The sequence below is a fragment of the Suncus etruscus genome, chromosome 14, assembly GCF_024139225.1.
Source record: "Suncus etruscus isolate mSunEtr1 chromosome 14, mSunEtr1.pri.cur, whole genome shotgun sequence".
Taxonomy (NCBI): domain Eukaryota; kingdom Metazoa; phylum Chordata; class Mammalia; order Eulipotyphla; family Soricidae; genus Suncus; species Suncus etruscus.
Window position 1 is genome coordinate 39,577,764 of NC_064861.1, and position 20,071 is coordinate 39,597,834.

The 20,071-nt window shown below is 51.7% G+C and overlaps 1 protein-coding gene across 1 annotated transcript in view; it reads right to left on the reverse strand.

Annotated features, from left to right (window-relative positions):
• FANCA (FA complementation group A) overlaps positions 1–17,688 on the reverse strand; it is a 33,167-nt gene extending 15,479 nt beyond the window's left edge. Inside the window, exons 1-23 of the mRNA XM_049787390.1 lie at positions 17,463–17,688; positions 17,101–17,232; positions 16,804–16,910; positions 15,350–15,440; positions 13,504–13,637; positions 13,314–13,409; positions 11,145–11,218; positions 10,519–10,628; positions 10,235–10,317; positions 9,637–9,670; positions 9,566–9,579; positions 9,367–9,461; positions 8,728–8,840; positions 5,906–5,982; positions 5,420–5,561; positions 4,760–4,893; positions 4,465–4,575; positions 4,005–4,100; positions 3,875–3,934; positions 3,115–3,203; positions 2,681–2,741; positions 2,560–2,609; positions 526–602 (exon numbers count right to left, since the gene is read on the reverse strand). Coding sequence (XP_049643347.1) covers positions 526–602; positions 2,560–2,609; positions 2,681–2,741; positions 3,115–3,203; positions 3,875–3,934; positions 4,005–4,100; positions 4,465–4,575; positions 4,760–4,893; positions 5,420–5,561; positions 5,906–5,982; positions 8,728–8,840; positions 9,367–9,461; positions 9,566–9,579; positions 9,637–9,670; positions 10,235–10,317; positions 10,519–10,628; positions 11,145–11,218; positions 13,314–13,409; positions 13,504–13,637; positions 15,350–15,440; positions 16,804–16,910; positions 17,101–17,232; positions 17,463–17,688 — 2,206 coding nt within the window. The remainder of the gene's footprint in view (positions 1–525; positions 603–2,559; positions 2,610–2,680; positions 2,742–3,114; positions 3,204–3,874; positions 3,935–4,004; positions 4,101–4,464; positions 4,576–4,759; positions 4,894–5,419; positions 5,562–5,905; positions 5,983–8,727; positions 8,841–9,366; positions 9,462–9,565; positions 9,580–9,636; positions 9,671–10,234; positions 10,318–10,518; positions 10,629–11,144; positions 11,219–13,313; positions 13,410–13,503; positions 13,638–15,349; positions 15,441–16,803; positions 16,911–17,100; positions 17,233–17,462) is intronic.
• Between the last annotated feature and the right edge of the window lie 2,383 nt (positions 17,689–20,071).

The window sequence follows — 20,071 nt, forward strand, 5'->3', positions numbered from 1 at the left end:
GGCCTTGTATGTGTGAGGTTTGGGTCCTGGCACAAAAACAAAGAACCAGGCTGGAAAGAAAGTGCAGGACTGAAAGAGGAGCCACCTTACATGTGGACAACTTCAGCCTATACCCACCAGATGCAGCCCTGGCACTGTAAGGTGCCAGCACAGCACTTGTGGGCCATTGGGGACTGCAGGCCCAGCAGGTTGAGAACTGAGAATCTCCACGAAGGGCACAAGACAGAAATCACTCTAAGGACTGCCTCTGGAAACATATCCCCATATAGTATGGAAAACAATCCAAAATCCTTGACTCCCAATACGAGTAATGGCGGGGGGGAAAGGGAACAGAAGAGCAGGGGCCATTGGCTGTAGTGGGCCTGTCTTGGATGGGTCCCTGGGGAACTTGAAGTATCCTGGCTGCACCAGGGAGGGGGCATGCTTCAATCTGTAGGGTCAGCTGTTCCAGAACACAGTCCTGGACAGACTCAGAGGACTGACAGGGCCTGGCTAGGCTGCGAGGCAGCTAGGCAGCTTACTTACAGTGTGGCTTCCCATCTTCAACTGCAGAACAGGCCTGGAGGTAGGTGGAGTACAGAGAAGAGGGGATTTTATCAGCTCTGGACCAGAAGGAAAGAAAAGATCAGTCAGTGAGGACCAATCCTTAAGCACAAGTGTCCCAACTGACAAATAGAATGTGATGATGCAAAGGCTGGAATGAGATAGCACAGCAGTAGGGCTTTTGCCTTGCACACAGCCAATCCAGAACAGATCCAGGTTTGATTCCCAGCATCCCATATGGTCCCCTGAGCCTGCCAGGAGCGATTTCTGAGCACAATAACCTCTGAGCCCCGCTGGGTGTGACCCCGCAAAAAAAAAAAAAATGATGATGCACACACATGTTGCTGGCCAGAGCAGACATGACCCGCCTCTCCCCTCTGAAATTGTGACTTTTCCCACTTTCATGACTTTCACATGGGGAGTGTGGGTGGGCTTTCTGCCCACACTCTCTTGAGCAAGTTACTCTTTCTCCTCCTCTCCCTCCCCTTCCTCAGAATTTCCAAATAAGAACTAATTTTGGGGCCGAGGCGCTAGAGGTAAAGTGTCTGCCTTGTAAGCATTAGCCAAGGAAAGATCACGACCACGGTTCGATCCCCTGGCGTTCCATGTGGTCCCCCCAAGCCAGGGGCAATTTCTGAGCGCTTAGCCAGGAGTAACCCCTGAGCATCAAACGGGTGTGAAAAAAAAACAACTAATTTTACTTCAAAAACAAATAAAACAGGGGCTGGAGAGATAGCATGGAGGTAGGGCATTTGCCTTACATGCAGAAGGACAGTGGTTCGAATCCCGGCATCCCACATGGCCCCCAGAGCCTGCCAGGAGCAATTTCTGAGCGTAGAGTCAGAAGTAACCCCTGAGCGCTGCCGGGTATGACCCAAAAAACAAAATAAAATAAAATAAAATAAAACAGGAATGTGTTGCGGGGGCCCTGAGTGTGCCACACAGACCCAGTCTTCAGGAAAGTGGCAGATGGGGGGCTGGAGAGATAGGCCTGCATACTCCCAACCCAGACTCCCCTGCACCACAATTTTCCCCAAGACTCTCACCAGGAGCAATCCTGGGCAGAGTCACTCAGTTCAGCTGTGCTTGAGCATTACTTTTGGCTCTGTGCTCAGGGATCAAACCTGGGTCAGCTGTGTGCAAGGCAAGTGTTTTGCCCTCTGTCCTGTTTCTCCAAGCCCAGGCTCTGGTCTCCTATTCCCCTAGTAACTAGCATTTCTGGTTTCCTGCTCCTCCCAAAGTCACCCACTATGAACTGGATGGTTAGCGCCACATAGGAGCTGGGTCAAGACCCCATTTGAGACCAGGCCTGGCACCTGAGCATCCCTCTTTCTTTTAACCACGCACTTTAACTTATAAAAGTCCACCTGGATCTCACTCGACCCTCCTTCTCCTGATTAGTAATTAAAGAGGTTTCAGTTTAGCTTGATATGGAGTGGGACTACAATATGAGCACAGTGAGACCATGAAGCAAGAAGTCAACCAACTCCATGATTCTCTCCTGTCTGGATTGGTTTATTAATTCCTGGTGACTACCTGCTTCAGACCCATTCAGCTAGGGTTAGAAATACAGTGCGGGGCCAGAGAGACAGCATGGAGATAAGGCATTTGCCTTTCATGCAGAAGGTCATTGGTTCGAATCCCTGCATCCCATATGGTCCCCCGTGCCTGCCAGGGGCTATTTCTGAGGACAGAGCCAGGAGTAACCCCTGAGCACTGCCAGGTGTGACCCAAAAACAAACAAACAAAAAAGAAATACAGTGCATGGGTGCATGGGATGATTTTACACCCAGTGATGCTCCGGGGTTATTCCTGGCTCTGCACTGAAAAATCACTCCTGCTCGGGGACCATAAGGGATGCCAGGGATCAAACATGTGTTGGCCACATGCCAAGCAAAAGCTCTCCCCACTGTTCTATAGCTCTGGCCCCAAAGCCTATGTTTTATGTCAAGCATCTGTAATAAACACAGCTCTCTGCGCTGTCAGAACTGTGGTGGGACTGCACTGTGGTCTTACCTCTTCAGGGCCTCGATAAATGCCACTCGGGAGTCAGGAATCTGTGGGAGCTGAGGGGAGATGGTCACATAAGGCAGCAGTAGGAGGACGCAGCTCCTGGGCAGGGTAAGGCGCTACTAACCATGCGCGGTGTGAGCAGGGTAGGGAGGAAGAGGGACACGAAGTAAGGTTTCCTGAAGATGCTGTGAAACAGGAGAAAAACATTTTCAAACTCACCTGATGGAGAGCCAGAGCAATAGTACAGTAGGGAGGGAGCTGACCTTGCACAAGGCTGACCTGTGTTCAATTCCCAGCATCTCATAGGGTCTCCTGAGCCCACCAGGAGTAATTTCAGAGTACACAACCAAGAATAACCCCTGAACACCACCAGGTGTGGCCAAAAAAGCAAAACCAAACCAAATGAACCTTGCCAGATGTCAGTCGGACAAAAAACAAAACCACACCAAAGGAGGTGCCCAGCTGCCTGTTTTCCTCTCTGTGGGAGGAGCTAGCTGTGGCATCCAGAACTCAAGGTCTCCCTTCCACAACATGTAGCCTAAGGCTGCAGGGTCTTACCTGGCCTCCATGACAGTGACAGGGACCTTCCCGGTCTGCTCAAACACCTCGATGGCTCTGTTGACATCCTGCTGGGCCTGGCAGTGAGGCTAGGTCCACAGGAATGGGGAGAAGGAAAGATTAAAAAAAAAAAACAACCAGGGCCAGAGAGATAGCACAGTGGTAAGGCATTTGCCTTAGACGCAGAGGGATGGTGTTTCAAATCCCGACATCCCATGTGGTTCCCCCCCACATACAATCTGCAAGGAGGGATTTCTGAGCATGAAGCCAGGAGTGACCTGAGTGCTGCTGGGTGTGATCCAAAACAACAACAACAACAAAAAATCAGGACCAGAGACCATGCTCTGCCTTGCCCAACTCCCATCTCCAGGCCACAAAGTGCACACATAGCCATGACCCACACTACGCTCACAACTGAGATCAGAAGGGCCGAAGTCACACCATACAAGTAGAAATGAGACTGAGGTGCCATGAAAATTCCAGACACTCTGACACTAGGTGTCTCTGCACCATCTGGAATGTCGTCCCACTCACCCATCAAAAATAGGGACCTTCTCTGCTATCCACAAACCAGGTATCCCTCCCTCCCCATCCAGAGCTGAGAGCCTCCTTCTTCATGTGCCACTGGGCAGCATGATTAGGGCAACTCAGATGGTTCCTGCTCTGCAGCTGACATGCAGGGTCAAGGATCAAGCCCGAGAGGGCAGAAGCCAGGGCTATGACTGGGACAAGTATAGTGGCCACAGCAATAGGGCAGTACCTTGGGGACATCCCCAGCCAAGGACAAGTCGTCATAGAGTCCCATGGTTTCCACAGGAACCTGCAACAGGAGCATTGTAAGTGGGGTGTGGGATAGCTGAAGAAAGAGGGTGGGGCAGGGCTGGACATGCCTGCAGGTCAGCCAGCCGGGTCCTGGCCAGTGAGGCATAGTCAGTCAGCAGGGCACGGTGCTTGCTGGGAACCAGGGGTGGGTGCAGGAGGTGTACCTATGACAGAAGGGGTTTTATTTTTGGAACAACAAAAAGGCCAGGACCCTGGGACCATTGGTCATTTCCACAACGCGCTGATGGAAGAGCCCAAGGGTGACTCAGAGCAAGGGGAGGGGGAACCCGCTCCTATGGGCAGTGGTCTGATCGAGGGAAGCAGACATCCCCTCCTCCACAGTCCACTATTCCTGAGGCCCCACAACTACACCCAGCCCAGGCTGGATGGAAGCTCCCCATGGCAGAGCCCACACGATGGACAGAAGTGCAGCCCCCATTCAAGCAATGTCACCTCCTGTCCCCCTGGGGCAGTGACAGCCACAAGTGCTGGTGCCCGAGGGGACCAAGGGCCGATCTACAACCTTACTTGCAGGTACCGGGGGGCCTCGTAGGGCACCAGTTCGGTCAGAAACTTGAATAGAAACACCAGAGTCTTCTTGCTGCCAGCATGGTGGCCCCGCATGCTCCCGAAAGAGGCCTGTAGGAACAGGGATTAAAGAGCCTGGAGAGATAAAGGAGCCTGGAGAGACAGGAGCTGGGAGACCTGAATCTGGTTGGGGGCAGGAGCAGGGAGGCACTTGGCTGGGCACTTGGATCCAGCCAGCCCTATAGAGCTTTTTTTTGAAGGGGTCTCTGGGGTCCTGTCACTCAGAAGGGCTGACCTGGAACCAGTCGGAATAGGATGAAGACACAGCAGGGCCCTCCAGTGCAGCCTGACGGATGACCAGGAATGCAGTGACCATGCTGTCCAGGTCACAGCTCTCAAACGCAGAGGTCAGCAAACGTGCCACCCAGTCTGGGTAGAGAACAAGGCCACCATCACTGCCATCTTGAGGCCACCTCATGGGGCCCTAAGTACATGTCACCCTCCTCCATGCCTGCTCCGAAAGCTGAGCACAAGCCACACTCCATTACTGGCACCACATACTCCCCACTCCCCCAAGGACTGAGCTGAGAACAGTCCTTTAGGATGCTGCCAGATGTTTTTGTTCTGGGACCATACCCAGTAGCACTCAGGGTTACTCCTGGCTCTGTGCTCAGAAATTGCTCTTGGCAGGCTTGTAGGACCAAATGGGATCAGAGATGCCAGAGATCAAACCTGAGTCTGTCCTGGGTCTGCCGCATGCAAGGCAAATGCCCTACCATTGTGCTATCACTCGGGCCCCAGGATACTGCCAGATGTGTTTCCAAAACAAACTGGAAAATAATAACCTGGGTGACAGCCAAGTGTGTGGATATGTCAGGGAGAGGCCAGCAGATGGACCAGATGCATTGGGCAGAGGAGCACGGGGCCATATCCAGAGGCCACACCCGGGACACACCTTGGACTATACGCTGGGCCTGCGGCAGGCAAACGACCAGGGTAGACACACAGGAAAGCACGTGCTTCCAGTTCACCTCCTGGGCCGCCAGCACAGATTGCAGAAGGTCGACCAGCTCATCTACGCTCAGGAACACGAAGAGCTGGGAGGGAAGGTAGACAGTGAGACAGGGATAAGGCAGGGGTGGAACAGGAGGTGAGATGGGGAGGGAGGGCAGGCAGTGAGGCAGGGGTGAGATAGGGATGAGATAGAGTGAGTTGGGGGTGAGGCAGGGAATGAGGCAGGGGTAAGGAAGGGTAAGGCAGCGGTGAGGAGGGGGTGAGGCAGAATTAAGGCAGGGGTGAGGTAGGGGTGAGGCAGGGCTGAGGAGGGGATAAAGAGGGGTGAGGCAGGGGTGCAGCAGGGGTGTGGCAGGGCCGTGCCCCACCCGTCTTCACTGACTCAGGGGAATCCTCTCTCCAAGCAGACACTCTGTCTAGGACTCACCCCACGGAACAGGTCTCGCAGCAAGGCTGGTGTCTTGGCGAAGCTCCAGTCTTTCTGCATCTGAAGTGCGTCGGACACTTGAGGGAGACAGACAATCAATCTAGTCAGCACCCACCTGATGCCTGCTATAGACTAAGCTCAGAAATGCCTTGGTTCCCTTTGCCTTGGTTTTTTTTGTTTGTTTGTTTGTTTGTTTTTTTTTGGTTTTTGGGTCACACCCGGCAGCACTCAGGGCTTACTCCTGGCTCTATGCTCTGGCAGTGCTCAGGGCTTACTCCTGGCTCTATGCTCAGAAATCGCTCCTGGCAAACTCAGGGGACCATATGGGATGCCGGGATTCGAACCACCATCCTTCTGCATGAAAGGCAAACGCCTTACCTCCATGCTATCTCTTCGGCCCCTCGCCTTGTTTTCGATGATTGTGAAAACCTCTCCAATTACACGTTTTATCATCCCATGTCTGTGTCTCTGGTTGTTACTTGCTGGGAAACCTTTATGACTTCTCTAGACTTTCTAACTCGTCAGGAACATTTTAGTCTTGCTGCTCTTCATGGAGCCGATAGGCTTCTATACACAAATGCTCAGGAGCTGCTTCTTTTTTTTTTTTTTCTGGGGGGGGGTCACACCCAGCAACACTCAGGGGTTACTCCTGGCTCTGCGCTCAGAAATCACTCCTGGCAGGCACAGAGGACCATATGGGATGCTAGGATTCGAACCACCATCCGTCTTGAATCGGCTGTGTGCAAGGTAAATGCCTTACTGCTATACTATATCTCCAGCCTAGGAGCTGCTTGACTCAGTGCTCAGAACAGTAGGCAGTGCTGGAGACCAAATCGGGCTTCCCCCACATGCAACAAATGCATTTGAACTCTTGCCTTCCTTGTCCTGGCACAAATTTTGCTACTTTTGTTTTATTTTTGTTTTCAGGTCATACAAGGTGCTCAGGGTTTACTCTTAGCTCTGTGCTTAGGGATCAATTCTGACAGTGCTTGGGGGAACCAATGTGTAAATCAGACCTGGATAGGCCAGATGCAAGGCCTTACCCACTGTACTACCTCTTCAAGTTTGTAAACTTGATCAATAGGAGCTGGCGCAATAGTTCAATCCCTGGCACCCCATATGGTCCCCTGAGCACTGCCAGAAGGGATTCCTGAGTGCAGAGCCAGGAGTAATCCATGAGCACTGTCAGGTGTATCTCATAAATAAAAATGAACAATAAAGAGCTTGAACCATCAAATACTTAGAGAGACTGGAGAGATAACACAGTGGTAGAGCATTTGTCTTGCACGCAGCGACCCTGGACAGACCTGGGTTCAATTCCTGGTATCCCACATGGTCCCCCGAGGCTGCTAGGAGTGATTTCTGAGCACAGTCAGGAGTAACCCCTGAGTACTGCCAGGTGTGGCCCCAAAACAAAACAAGACAAAAAACTCAGAGAAAGGGTATTTGCTGGTCGGTGGTTAAGACAGATACTGAAAGTTCAAAGTTAAGATATCAGCAAGGGGACTTCTTCTGAGAATTATGTTATGGCTGATTGTCCTTCCACTGTAACTTTACCTTGTCCTCTTTCTTTGCATCTTTTGTTCTCATAATTCAAAATAAAAAAATTAGAAAAAAAAAAAAAAAGACAGATACTGAGGGCCCTCGGAGCGGTGGTGCAACAGTAGGCGTTTGCCTTGCATGTGGCTGACCTAGGACAAACCGCGGTTGGATCACTTGGCATCCCATATGGTCCCCCAAGCCAGGAGCGATTTCTGAGCGCATAGCCAGGAGTAATCCCTGAATGTCACCGGATGTGGCCCCAAAACAAAACAAAACAAAACAAGACAGATACTGAACACACTGCAAAATGTGTTCCAACGGTGTCAGGATTAAAAAGCTTCAGATGACATGGCATTTCACTGCATATACTCAAAGCACATTTCTTGTAAAATATTTGCAAAAAAAAGTGGGGGTGAATTTTATTTTTTTTTATTTTTTGGTTTTTTGGTTTTTGGGCCACACCTGGCGATGCCCAGGGGTTACTCCTGGCTGTCTGCTCAGAAATAGTTCCTGGCAGGCACGGGGGACCATATGGGACACCGGGATTTGAACCAACCACCTTTGGTCCTGGATCGGCTGCTTGCAAGGCAAACACCGCTGTGCTATCTCTCCGGTGTGAATTTTATTTTTATTTATTTTTTGGGGGGGTGAATTTTAGATGAAGAATTTAGGGGCCACAGATGGCCATGTTCAGAGCTACTCATATCTTTGTACTCAGGGGACACGCCAGGCTAGGGATCAAATCCTTAACCAAGATTATTGAAAAGATGGTGCAACGATTAGGTGCTGAAACATAGTGGTATAGACACCTCTTCCACCACTTCCTTCCTTCTAAGCTTTCTGGGTTTTAATTTTGGGCCACATCTGGCTATGCTCAGGGGTAAGTCCAGGACCTCTATGGATCCCAATTTTGCCATGTGTATGCAAGCATCTCCCAACAAACTACCTCTGGTTTGAGTCTCAATTTTCTTTACAAGAATCCAGCATTTCCAAACAAAAAGGTGTGTAATGGGGGACGGAGCAATAGCACAGTGGTAGGGCATTTGCCTTGCACACAGACAACCCAAGATGGATCCGGGGTCAATCCCCAGCATTCCATATAGTCCCCCGAGCCTCCTAGGAGTGATTTCTGAGTACAGAGCAGGGAGTAACCCCTGAGCGCCGTCAGGTGTGGCCCCCAAAATAAAAAGTATATAATTTTCAAGGTTCACCAGCATCTCTGGCCCTCGGAGCACCCTCACTGATGGGAATACAAGGACATTGCCCACCACCACGGTTACCTCTCAGCGTGGGCTTGTAGGTGAGGACCTGGGTCAGGGTCTGGCGGAGAAACGTCTTTGGAGGTGCGGCTAAGATGCTGCCAGGGCAGGGGTGTGTGCTGAGGGCACAGAACCTGAAAGGCAGCAGACAGGTACGCAAGGGTCACTCATGCCCCACCAAGTGACAGCAACTATACCTACCAGGAGCTCCTGCCACACACGTCTGGCCACAGAACAGGATGCAGAGTCCCGTGTGTGGAAAGAAACAAGGCCACACGGCTGAGAGGAAACTCAGTGTCAGGAGGAGCCAACTGTGAACCCTGACATATGTGTGAGTCCATAAAAAGTGGGGGCAGAGACCCACGATGTCCCACACACTCAGAAGGCTATTCCTGGAAATGTCATGAGACTCCCAACGTTCCGAAAAAAAAAAAAAAAAAGTTCCAGAGCTGCACCCCCATTTCTCTGAGGCAAAACCAGACCTGGAAGAACCTGCTGACCAGTGTGAGCAGGAGTTGAGAGGAAGATGTTGCCGTAGGGAGCAGCAGGACAGACACTGTCCCCCAGACCCAGCCGTGACTGCAGACATGTGGGGTGGGGGGCTATGCCCCAGCTATCCCCACACTGCACTGCACGTGCCTGCAGATCACGGGGATTTACCAGGCAGATGCCACTGCGAGTCCCGAGTCCTCTGGCTCTACCACAGACAGGATGTCCAGGGCACCTATGCGCAGGATAAACATTGGCAGATGGACCTACAGTCAGGACGGTCGGAGGCCAGCATCTCAGTGACCCCAAAGCACCCAAACATCATGACCAAGAAATGCCCAGGGGTTGGGAGGGGCACGGGGACATTCACTCTGGGAAGATGCCCTGGTGGGCTGCAGAGTCCTCAGGAGCCCAGTGGCTGGGACAGAGTAGGGTTCTCACCCTCCAGCATCTGCTGAAGCACAGTCACAGCCACCTGTCAAGGTCAGGCAGAGGTCATAGAAGCTTAGGGAACTCAGACCGTCAAAAGAGAACCTTCCCTGCCCGAACCCTCCCCTAACCCAGACCCTCTCCCTGTTCTGCTCACTCTCCCTGCATATCCCTTCCCACCACCTCCCAGAGCTGTGCTGAGGATCAGCTGCCACATTTGGGGAGAAGCTCCCAGTTTCTGGAGGTCACACCCAGCAATGTCAGGTGACCTGAGAGGCCAGGGATTGAATCTAGGTCAATTCATGCAAGGTAAACATCCTCCTCACTCTACTATCTCTCCAGCCCCTTTATTTATTTTTTGGGAAGGTTTTTTGGGGGTGACACCCAGCAGCGCTCAAGGGTTTACTCCTGGCTCTATGCTCAGAAATTACTTCTGGCAGGCTCAGGAGACTATATGGGATGCCAGAATTTGAACCACCGTCCTTCTGCATGCAAGGCAAATGCCCTCCCTCCATGCTATCTCTCCGGTCCCATCTCCAGCCCCTTTAAAAAAGAGTCTTTCTCTCTGTCTCTGTCTCTCTCTTTCTCTCTCTCTCTACTTGCCCCCTACCTGGTGCACATGGTCGGGCTGCATGTTTCTTCTTGAGTCTGAGTCCTCCTGGAAACCCCTGGACACAAGTACTTGCACCAGGTCTGGAAACCACAGGACCACAGCATGACTTGCAGTGTCTGAGCAACTGTGACACAGCAAGGGCTGAGGGGCTGAGGCTGCAGCTGGCTGGTGCTCCTGCCACCCTCACACCAAACACAGAAGTCCCGCATCCAGAGATGATGTCCTGCCAGCCTCCCACTGAAGCCTGATCTCCGCCTAGCACCAGCCTCTCCTCAACATACCAGAAAGCAGGGCGGAAGACACCTGGGAGGGGCCAGGCTCCTGTGTCTGCTCACACAGAAGGTGCAGCTTCTCCATGAGCCATGTCTCCAGAGCCTGCACATCCGTGTTGCTGTGACACAAACAGGCATGTGACTGATTTAGAGGCCATGCCCAAGGCAGCTGGTCCAACAAGGCACCAGAGAGGCAGTGGTCAGCACGGGGAGCTAGTGGCCATCCCTGGGGCCACAAGGGTCCTGAGCACTACCAGGTGAGGCCCAAGAACAAAAACCAAAATGCCAATCACTTCAGAGTATCCAAATCCACTTAATTCAAACTCAGTGGGGTTGGGGAGGCTTGGAAACTGAAGGCTAGAGCCATTGGGGACGGTCATTCAGCTGTGTATAGGGATGTGAGATGCTTACTGCACTCCTTGGAGACAGGCCAGACCCCACCCCCAAACCCCTATAGCCCTGCAGGCCTCAGCTCAGGACATGTCCTGGCAATGGCCTGGCTGGCAATGTTCCCTGGCTGATGCCACAGTGCTCATCTGGGTCCTGACAGAGGGAGCAGATCACAGTCTCCCCAGACGCTGGGCAGCGGGTGAAACAGGACACAGGGTACCCACTGTCCCCAACTGCTATGGTACCTGTCCAGCAGCTCCTGAAAGTTCAGAATGTTCTGGGTATGGAGACGCCACACAGCCTCCATGGACAGCGATTTCTGGAGAGAAGACATGATCTGCAAACTCTCAGCCTCAGTCATGCCCTGGGCCCATCATCTCCACCCTACCCACCTCTGTCTGGGCACAGGGTCATACACCTGCTGCCTCCACACTCCACAGTTCTGGCTTCTCTCCATCTCACTCGCTTCAGGACCCAGAGGTCCCTTACGCCTCTCCAGACAGTCCCATCTTGTGGTTGTGCCCACCCTATGGCCAGGTCCTCATGTCTCACTCAGCCTGCTCTGCTTGGCACCACACATAGCAACAAGCACCACGCTGACCCACATGCACCATCCTATCTCTCCCTGAACCCCACACACCTCCCAGGAAAAGCCTAGTAAGCGCAGGTTGTCCTGCCTGCTGCCTGACTGGACAGAACCATTCACTGGACATGACACCAGCAGGCGTCTCCTCCTCTGGTTAGTGGCACCCAAGAACCAAGCAGGCATCCAGGTGAGGGTCAAAGGGCTGGAGGGCAGCTCAGCCTGTAAGAGCTTCAGTTCATGTCCTGACACTGCCCAGTGCTCCCAGAGCACAGAGGCCCTAGAACACTGTCAGATGTGGTTAAAAATGAGAAATAATAAAAATTAAAAACAGGGGCTGGATGGAGGCGCAAGTGGTAAGGCATCTGCCTTGCCTGTGCTAGCCAAAGACGGACTGCAGTTCAATCCCCCAGCATCCCATATGGTCTCCCAAGCCAGGAGCAATTTCTGAGCGCATAGCCAGAAATAACCCCTGAGCATCACCAGGTGTGGCCCAAAAACCAAAAATAAATAAATAAATAAAAACAAAGTAACTGGGGCCGGAGAGATAGCATGGAGGTAAGGCATTTGCCTTTCATGCAGAAGGTCATCGGTTCGAATCCCGGCGTCCCATATGGTCCCCCGTGCTTGCCAGGAGCAATTTCTGAGCATGGAGCCAGGAGTAACCCCTGAGCACAGCCGGGTGAGACCTAAAAACCAAAAAAAAAAAAAAAAAAAAAAACAAAGTAACTAAGGAATTAACAGTTCTCTTCACTGTTCAAATATCTGTAGGGCCTGGAGAGATAGCACAGCAGCGGCGTTTGCCTTGCAAGCAGCCGATCCAGGACCAAAGATGGTTGGTTCGGAACCCGGTGTCCCATATGGTCCCCCGTGCCTGCCAGAAGCTATTTCTGAGCAGACAGCCAGGAGTAACCCCTGAGCACTGCCGGGTGTGGCCCAAAAACCAAAAAAAAAAAAAAAATCTGTACATCACCAAAAACAACAAAAAAGCTCCATAATGGGCTGGGGTGATAGCACAATGGGTAGGGCGTTTGCCTTGCACATGGCCAACCCAGGTTTGATCTCTGGCATCCCATAGAGTCTCATGAGCCTGCCAAAAGTAATTTCTGAGCTCAGAGCCAAGAATAACCCCTAAGTGTTGCCTGGGGTGTCCCCAAAACCAAACCAAACCAAACGCTCCATAGGAGTCAGAGCGATTGCACAATGATATGGTATTTGCCTTGCATGCAGCCAACCCAGGACAGACCCTGGTGCAATTCCAGGCATCCCATATGGACCCCCAAGCCTGCCAGGAGTGATTTCTGAGCACAGAGCCAGGAGTTGAGTGCTGCTGGGTGTGGCCCAAAACCCCCACCCAAAAACAAACAAACTAAAAAAAGAGCTCCATAATAAAATTATAATTTCTATGGGAGGGGGGAACTATCAGGAGGTGCTTAGAGTCCCCATCAGTGCTTGGGGGACCGTGTAGTCTAGAGAATTAAAGCAACCACTCAGCCCACCGAGCTCTTTCTTCAGCTCTAAAGATCTTTTATTTACATTTCTTTCATTTGCTGGCACTGCCCTGGCCACTTTTCCATATTAACATGCTAAGGAGATAGAAAAATTTTATCTCTGTTGATATATTCCACTTTAATAACTTTTGCTAGTGATGGAGAAACATGTATTTATGAGAGTTACCTTCCTACTCACAGTAACACTGACTTAACTGTCCCTGCAGACCCGATTCTCTGTAATTATCACCATGTTGTGTGGAACTTGGGGAGCACAGAGCCAGAGCACCTCCATCCACTACAAGGCAAATGGGATTGCTGAATGGGACCCCTGGACCCACCTGCTCTTTCCATAGCAGCTGGCAGCAGTGGTTACGGGAGAGCATGCCACGTGCAGAGAAGCCCTGCGCCAACTCTAACAGGGGCTCCAGCTTGCTCTAGAAGAAGAGGCCTCCATGAAACCAAGAACACCCCATAAATGACCCATTTCCTTAGATCACCTGAGGACCCCTGGCTGGCACTGTGGCTTACTCTTTGCTCAGTGCTCAGCAGCACCTTGCCCACGTCAGATCCACAGATCTTCAGCAGGCGAGCGATCACCAGCTGGCTACACAGAGTTGGCACAGGCACCCCCAGCCATGCAGCCTGGTCCACCAAAGCAGAGTCTGAAAGGAAAGAGGAAAGGGAGACAGCATCAAAAAGAGCCATGGCTGCAGTGCTGGGCCACAGGACAGGCAGAGGGCAGGTGGGAGCCGTAGGTACTGGCAGTTTCTCATGTTCACAGCTATGGACACCTGGGCTGGAGAGAGCTGCTTGCTCGGGATCCCAGGCCCTAAGAACAGTCCCTGCAATTCTAGAGGAAGCAGTGAAACTGGCATATGTGCCCCATCAACTAACTCAGCTTTGCTTTATTTTGGTTTTTGGTTTTTGGTTTGGGGGCCATGTCTGGTGACACACAGATGTTACTCCTGACTCTGTGCACAGAAATCACTTCTGGCAGGCACTGGGGACCATATGGGATACCAGGGATCGATCCCAGTTTGCAAGGCAAACACCATCCCCACTGTGCTATTGTTCCAGCCTCCAACTTTAGCTTTGCTAGTGGAAGAGAGTCCGGGGTAGTTTCCAACATCTGTGTACATGCTTGGGGCCCACCAAGGGCCAGTGTGGTTAACCCTTGGCTGCCTGGTAGAACTGGGATGGGAGCCTGGACCCCACACACAGTGGCCAGTTTCTGCTATACATCTGATCAGGAAGTTGAGGGTGGGAGGGACAGGATCGACAGCACAGTGAAGAGGACACTTCCCTTGCACACAGCTAATCCAGATTCCATCCCTGGCATTCCATATTGCCCCCCAAGCCCCACCAGGAGTGATTCCTGAGTGCAAGGCCTGCAGTATTCCCTAAGCATCTGGGTGTGGTCCAAAAACAATAAAATATTGTGGGGCTGGAGAAAAAGTACAATGAACAGGGCGATTATCTTCCTCAAGGCCAACCCAAATTCAATTCCTGGCATTCCATATGGGCGCTGGAGCACTACCAGGAGTAATTCCTGAGAGCAGAGCCAACAGTAAGCCAAACATCATCGGGTGAGGCCCAAAAGCACCCCCTGCCAAGAAAAAAAATTACTGTGAAGTTTATGTCTTAATCTAATAACCTATTAAAGGAAGCATGTGGCTTGGCTTAGTCCAAGCAATGAAGCATAACCTGTGAATCTGTGAAAATCAAATACAGTTATTGCTAAAATATATATCCCTTCACTGAGATGACACAAGATCATGGATCCAGGTGAACCCTACACTGACATGGACAGAAATTTAAGGCAGGGGCCAGAGAGATAGCACAGTGGCATTTGCCTTGCAAGCAGCCGACCCAGGACCTACGGTGGTTGGTTCGAATCCCGGAGTCCCATATGGTCCCCCGTGCCTGTCAGGAGCTATTTCTGAGCAGACAGCCAGGAGTAACCCCTGAGTGCCGCCGGGTGTGGACCCCCCCCCCCAAAAAAAAAAGAAATTAAGGCAGATCTGGGAGCTGGTTCATCCTGAAACAAGTCATCACAACATGGAAATGAGTGAAGGGAAAGTGTGACACACACACACACACACACCCCGCTCTTACACAACAGGAGCTGGGGATGGACATACTTCTGGCACTCCAACTGCTCTCCATGTTACCATCTAGTCCGTGAACGATGGAACCATCAACCATTGCCTGGTTCCCAGAGGACATGTCTGACTTTTACAACAGCGTCGTCATAGGCCTAACTAGGACTTTTCAGCAGACAGTCACGACCATTCTTTGTGCAAATAAACCTAAGTGGCTCTGAAGAAAAAGTTCTTCTCTAACCTACAAACCCACAAGCTGGAGCCTTACTTACCTATAGACCAGCTAGAAAGGTCTGACCTGTCAGGCTTGCCAGAATCTGTCCAGAGGCAGAGGCTCAGCTCTTGATGTGGGAGTCTCTCCACCTAGAAACACACAATTCCAATTTTAGTATATGTGCTGCCGAAGCAAGCACAGAAGCACACAATTCCATTTCCACAGCTGCTGGCACTGGCACAGCCCTGGACACTGCCTAATGGCAGGACACGAGGCACTTGGACAGCGATTTGGGTCCAAGGCTGAGCATAGGCTGAGCATGTGAACCAAGTTATGGCTGCAGCCTCATACCCTGCCATCTCCACCACTGCTTCTGGTCCTTTTTTTTTTTTTTTTTTTGGGGGGGGGGCCACACCCAGCGGTGCTCAGGGGTTACTCCTGGCTGTCTGCTCAGAAATAGCTCCTGGCAGGCACAGGGGACCATATGGGACACCGGGATTCGAACCAACCACCTTTGGTCCTGGATCGGCTGTTGCAAGGCAAACACTGCTGTGCTATCTCTCCGGGCCCGCTTCTGGTCCTTTTTATTTTTTCCTTGTTTGGTTTTTGGACCACATCTAATAAATACATCTTTGTTTATTCCTGGCAGGGCTCAAGGGACATATCAGGTGCCAGGGACTCAACCCAATTTGGGCATATTCAAGCGCTACTATCAGCACTGTACTATCAGTCTAGTCTTGTCCTTACTTAAACAAAGTAGAGAAGGGCCAGAGTAATAGCACAGTAGGTTGGACACACCTTGCACATGGCTTCCCAGATTCTATCCCTAGCATCCCACATGATCCCCAGAATTTGCCAGGAGAAACCCCTGAACACCACTGAATGTGGCCCCAAAACCAAAATAAAATGAACATTACTAAAGTGAGAATTATTGTGTCTATTTCCCAATTTTTTTTCTCTCCAAAGACAGAAATGATCCCAATTTCTTTCTTGCCTGCTCAAAATCAAATGGGTGACTCTATAAGGCACAAATGATCCTGAGGTCTGGGGCAGAGGAAACAGTAGAGTCCTACCCCCAAAAGTTGCTTCACATGGGAGGGGTACCTACTGCTGGGAGACCCCCATCCCAATAAAAAATAAAACAACCCGGGGCCGGAGAGATAGCATGGAGGCAAGGCGTTTGCCTTTCATGCAGGAGGTCATCAGTTCGAATCCCGGCGCCCCATATGGTCCCCCGTGCCTGCCAGGAGCAATTTCTGAGCCTGGAGCCAGGAATAACTCCTGAGCACTGCCGGGTGTGACCCAAAAACCACAAAAAAATAAAAAAATAATAAAATAAAACAACCCAATCAGAGACAGAGTGGGGTAAGGCACTGGTTTTGCACATAGCTGTCCACAGCATGATCCCCAGATCCATACATGAAGCTCCAAAGGTGGTTCCTGAGCAGAGCCAGGCATGGCCACCAAAACAACAAACAGCTCAACCACCAGAGTGCCACAGCAGGCTCTCACCTCCAGCAGAAGGTCCCTCAAACACAGGTTCTGTCTCAGGAGGCGCACGGTAGCCCCTCTGAGCTCCTGGGCCCTTTTAGGGTCAGACCTCTGCCTTTTGACTCTTCCTGCTAAAGGAAAAAAAAATACGTTTAGAAAGCTCACAGCACCCCCAAAATATCACAGAGATCAGATTAGATAGAAAACACACACACACACACACACACACACACACACACACACACACACACACACACACGAAAGTCACTTTTATGGGAATCTTTCGAGCTAAGCATCTAGGAGCTGCGACAACCCCACCTGGGGCCAGCGCTATATGGAACACGCAGGAGGCAGAAAGGACCAAGGAGCTGTCACCCACTGGATGGACCAGCCCGGGGTCGGTTTGGGGTCCTGCCAAACGTGCCGACCCAATCGGCAGAACCGTCCTTCCTACAACAGGACACTGCGGGGCTCACCGCCGTGGGGGCAAAAGTGAAGGGCAGAGGATGTGCGGGGCCGGGATGGGCCGGCCAGGACAAGGCAGAGAAGCGGGGCCGGGGACCAGGGAAAGGCCGTGTGAGGGTCAGGACAGCACGCCGCGGGCGGGAACCCAAAAGAACGCAAGAGAGGGGTCGGCTGGCGAACGGGGTCCCGGCCACCTACCCAGCAGCTCTACCCACGTCCTCCGGCAGCCCCGCGATCCCGGGTCCGAACCCGAGCCCGACAGCGAGCACAGCGACATGCTGCGAACTCTGCGGCCGGCGCGCGCTTCAGGCTGATTGGCTGGGCTCTGCATCGCATGCGCATTGATGGCCCGAGGCGCGCGCGCTCATTGGCCGGCTGGCGACTGGACGGCCACACTGGGGCTGGGCCTTGAGGGGTAAAGCGGTGTCTCGAGGCTGCCATGCTGGTAGTGGCGGATAAAGGAAAGAGAAAGAGACAGAGAGAGACAGAGACAGAGAGAGGAGAGAGAAAACTAGAGAGAACCAGAGCGAGAGAGACAGAGAGACAGAGACAGGTAGGAGAGTGAGAGGAGAGAGAAAACCAGAGACAGGGGCCGGAGAGATAGCACGGAGGTGGGGCGTTTGCCTCGCATGCAGAAGGATGGTGGTTCGAATCCCGGCATCCCATATGGTCCCCCGAGCCTGCCATGAACGATTTCTGAACGTAGAGCCAGGAGTGACCCCTGAGCACTGCCGGGTGTGACCCAAAAACTAAAAAGAAAAGAAAAAGAAAAAGAAAACCAGAGACAGAGAACCATAGAAAGACAGACAGAGAGAGAGAGAGAGAGAGAGAGAGAGAGAGAGAGAGAGAGAGAGAGAGCGAGAGAGAGAGAGAGAGAGAGAGAGAGAAGAAAGAGAAAACCAGAGAGAGAACCAGAGAGAGAGAGAGAAAACACCAGAAAGAGAAAGAACACCAGAGAGAGAGAACACCAGAGAGAGAAAGAGAGAAGGGGGGGGGGAGAGAAAGAAAGAGAGAACCAGAGAGAGAACTGCATGGCCTGGGTGTTAGGGCCTGGAGTCAAAGGATGAGACCATACAATTGATGACAAGGGGCAGCGTGCCTCTAATGGCCTGGGAAGGACTGGCCATGGTTCTCCCTTTACTGTGTTCAAGAACAGCTCAGCTCAGCTCAGCTGACAGACTCCTCCCCTCCCAAACCTTTGTCCCCTGCTCCAGGCCTGTCTGTCATCTGCTGCAGTGTCCTGCCATCTGCACTGCTTGTGATTCTGGTGCTGCACAGCAGGAAGGAATGTCAAGAGTGACCCCTGGAGAGATCTCCTAGAATCCAGGAAACATCCACACAGTATTCTTTTTTTTTTGTGGGGGTGGCTACACCCTGTGGTGCTCAGAAGGTACTCCTGGTGCTGCGCTCAGAAATTAATCCTGGGGGCCCAGAGAGATAGCACAGCGGTATTTGCCTTGCAAGCAGCCGATCCAGGACCAAAGGTGGTTGGTTCGAATCCCGGCATCCCATATGGTCCCCCAAGCCTGCCAGGACCGATTTATGAGCATAGAGCCAAGAGTAACCACTGAGCACTGCTGGGTGTGACCCAAAAACCAAAAAAAAAAAAAAAAAGATATCATCACTTCTAGCACTTGGGAAACCATATGGGATATTTGGAGTGGAACCTGGGTCTGTCCTGGGTTGGCCTCCTGCAAAGCAAATGCCCTACAATTGTGCTATCACTCCAGCCTCTTGAGGAGAATTATTTTATTTTATTTTATTTTATTTTTATTTATTTATTTTTTTTGGTTCACACTCAGCAGCGCTCAGGGGCTACTCCTGGCTCTACACTCAGAAATCGCCCCTGGCATGCTCCGGGGACCTCATGAGATGCAGGGATTCGAACCTTTTGCATGCTACCTCTCCAGCCCTGAGGAAAAAATTTTAAGCTCTGTTTCCATTTGCTCATGAGTCATCCTGAGAAAAGCTTTTCTTTTTTGACTTCCCCAAAGTGCTGACTGGGATGGAAGCCTAATTATTTTCACAGTTTTAACTAGCTGGCAAGATCAGACTCATTCATGTTCTAGACTCCAGAGCTTGACAGATTCCAAACAGCAGATATAGGGGCTAGAGAAATAGCATGAAGGTAGGGAGTTTGCCTTGCAAATAGAAGGACGGTGGTTGAAATCCCGGCATCCCATATGGTCCCCGAGCCTGCCAGGAGCAATTTCTGAGTGTAGAGCTAGGTGTAACCTCTGAGCGCTGCCGAGTGTGACCCGCCCCCTAAAAAAAAAAACCAGCAAATATAGCAGGTTCTCATCAAGTTTTCCTAGTCCTGTGAAGTTACAAAAGAACTTTATAAAAATTGCCCAAGACAAGGGGGCCAGAGAGATAGCACAGCAGAAGGTCATTTGCCTTGCATGCAGCCAATCCAGGATGAATGGTGGTTTGAATCCCGGTATCCCATATGGTCCCCCATGCCTGCCAGGAGTGACTTCTGAGCACAGAGCCAGAAGTAACCCCTAAGTGCTGCTGGGTATGACCCAGAAGTAACCCCTAAGCACTGCTGGATATGACCCAAAGCCCCCCCCATCCAAATTGCCCACAGGGGCCAGAGCGGTGGCGCAAGTGGGTAGGACATTTGCCTTGCACACGCTATTCTAGGATGAACTGTGGTTCAATCGCCCAGTGTCCCATATGGTCCCCCAAGCCAGGAGCAATTTCTGAGCACATAACCAGGAGTAACCCCTGAGCATCCCCGGGTGTGGCCCAACCCCCCCCCCATATTGCCCAAAACAAGGGCTGTCTAGGGGCTGGAGCCACGGCATAGCAGTAGGGCCTT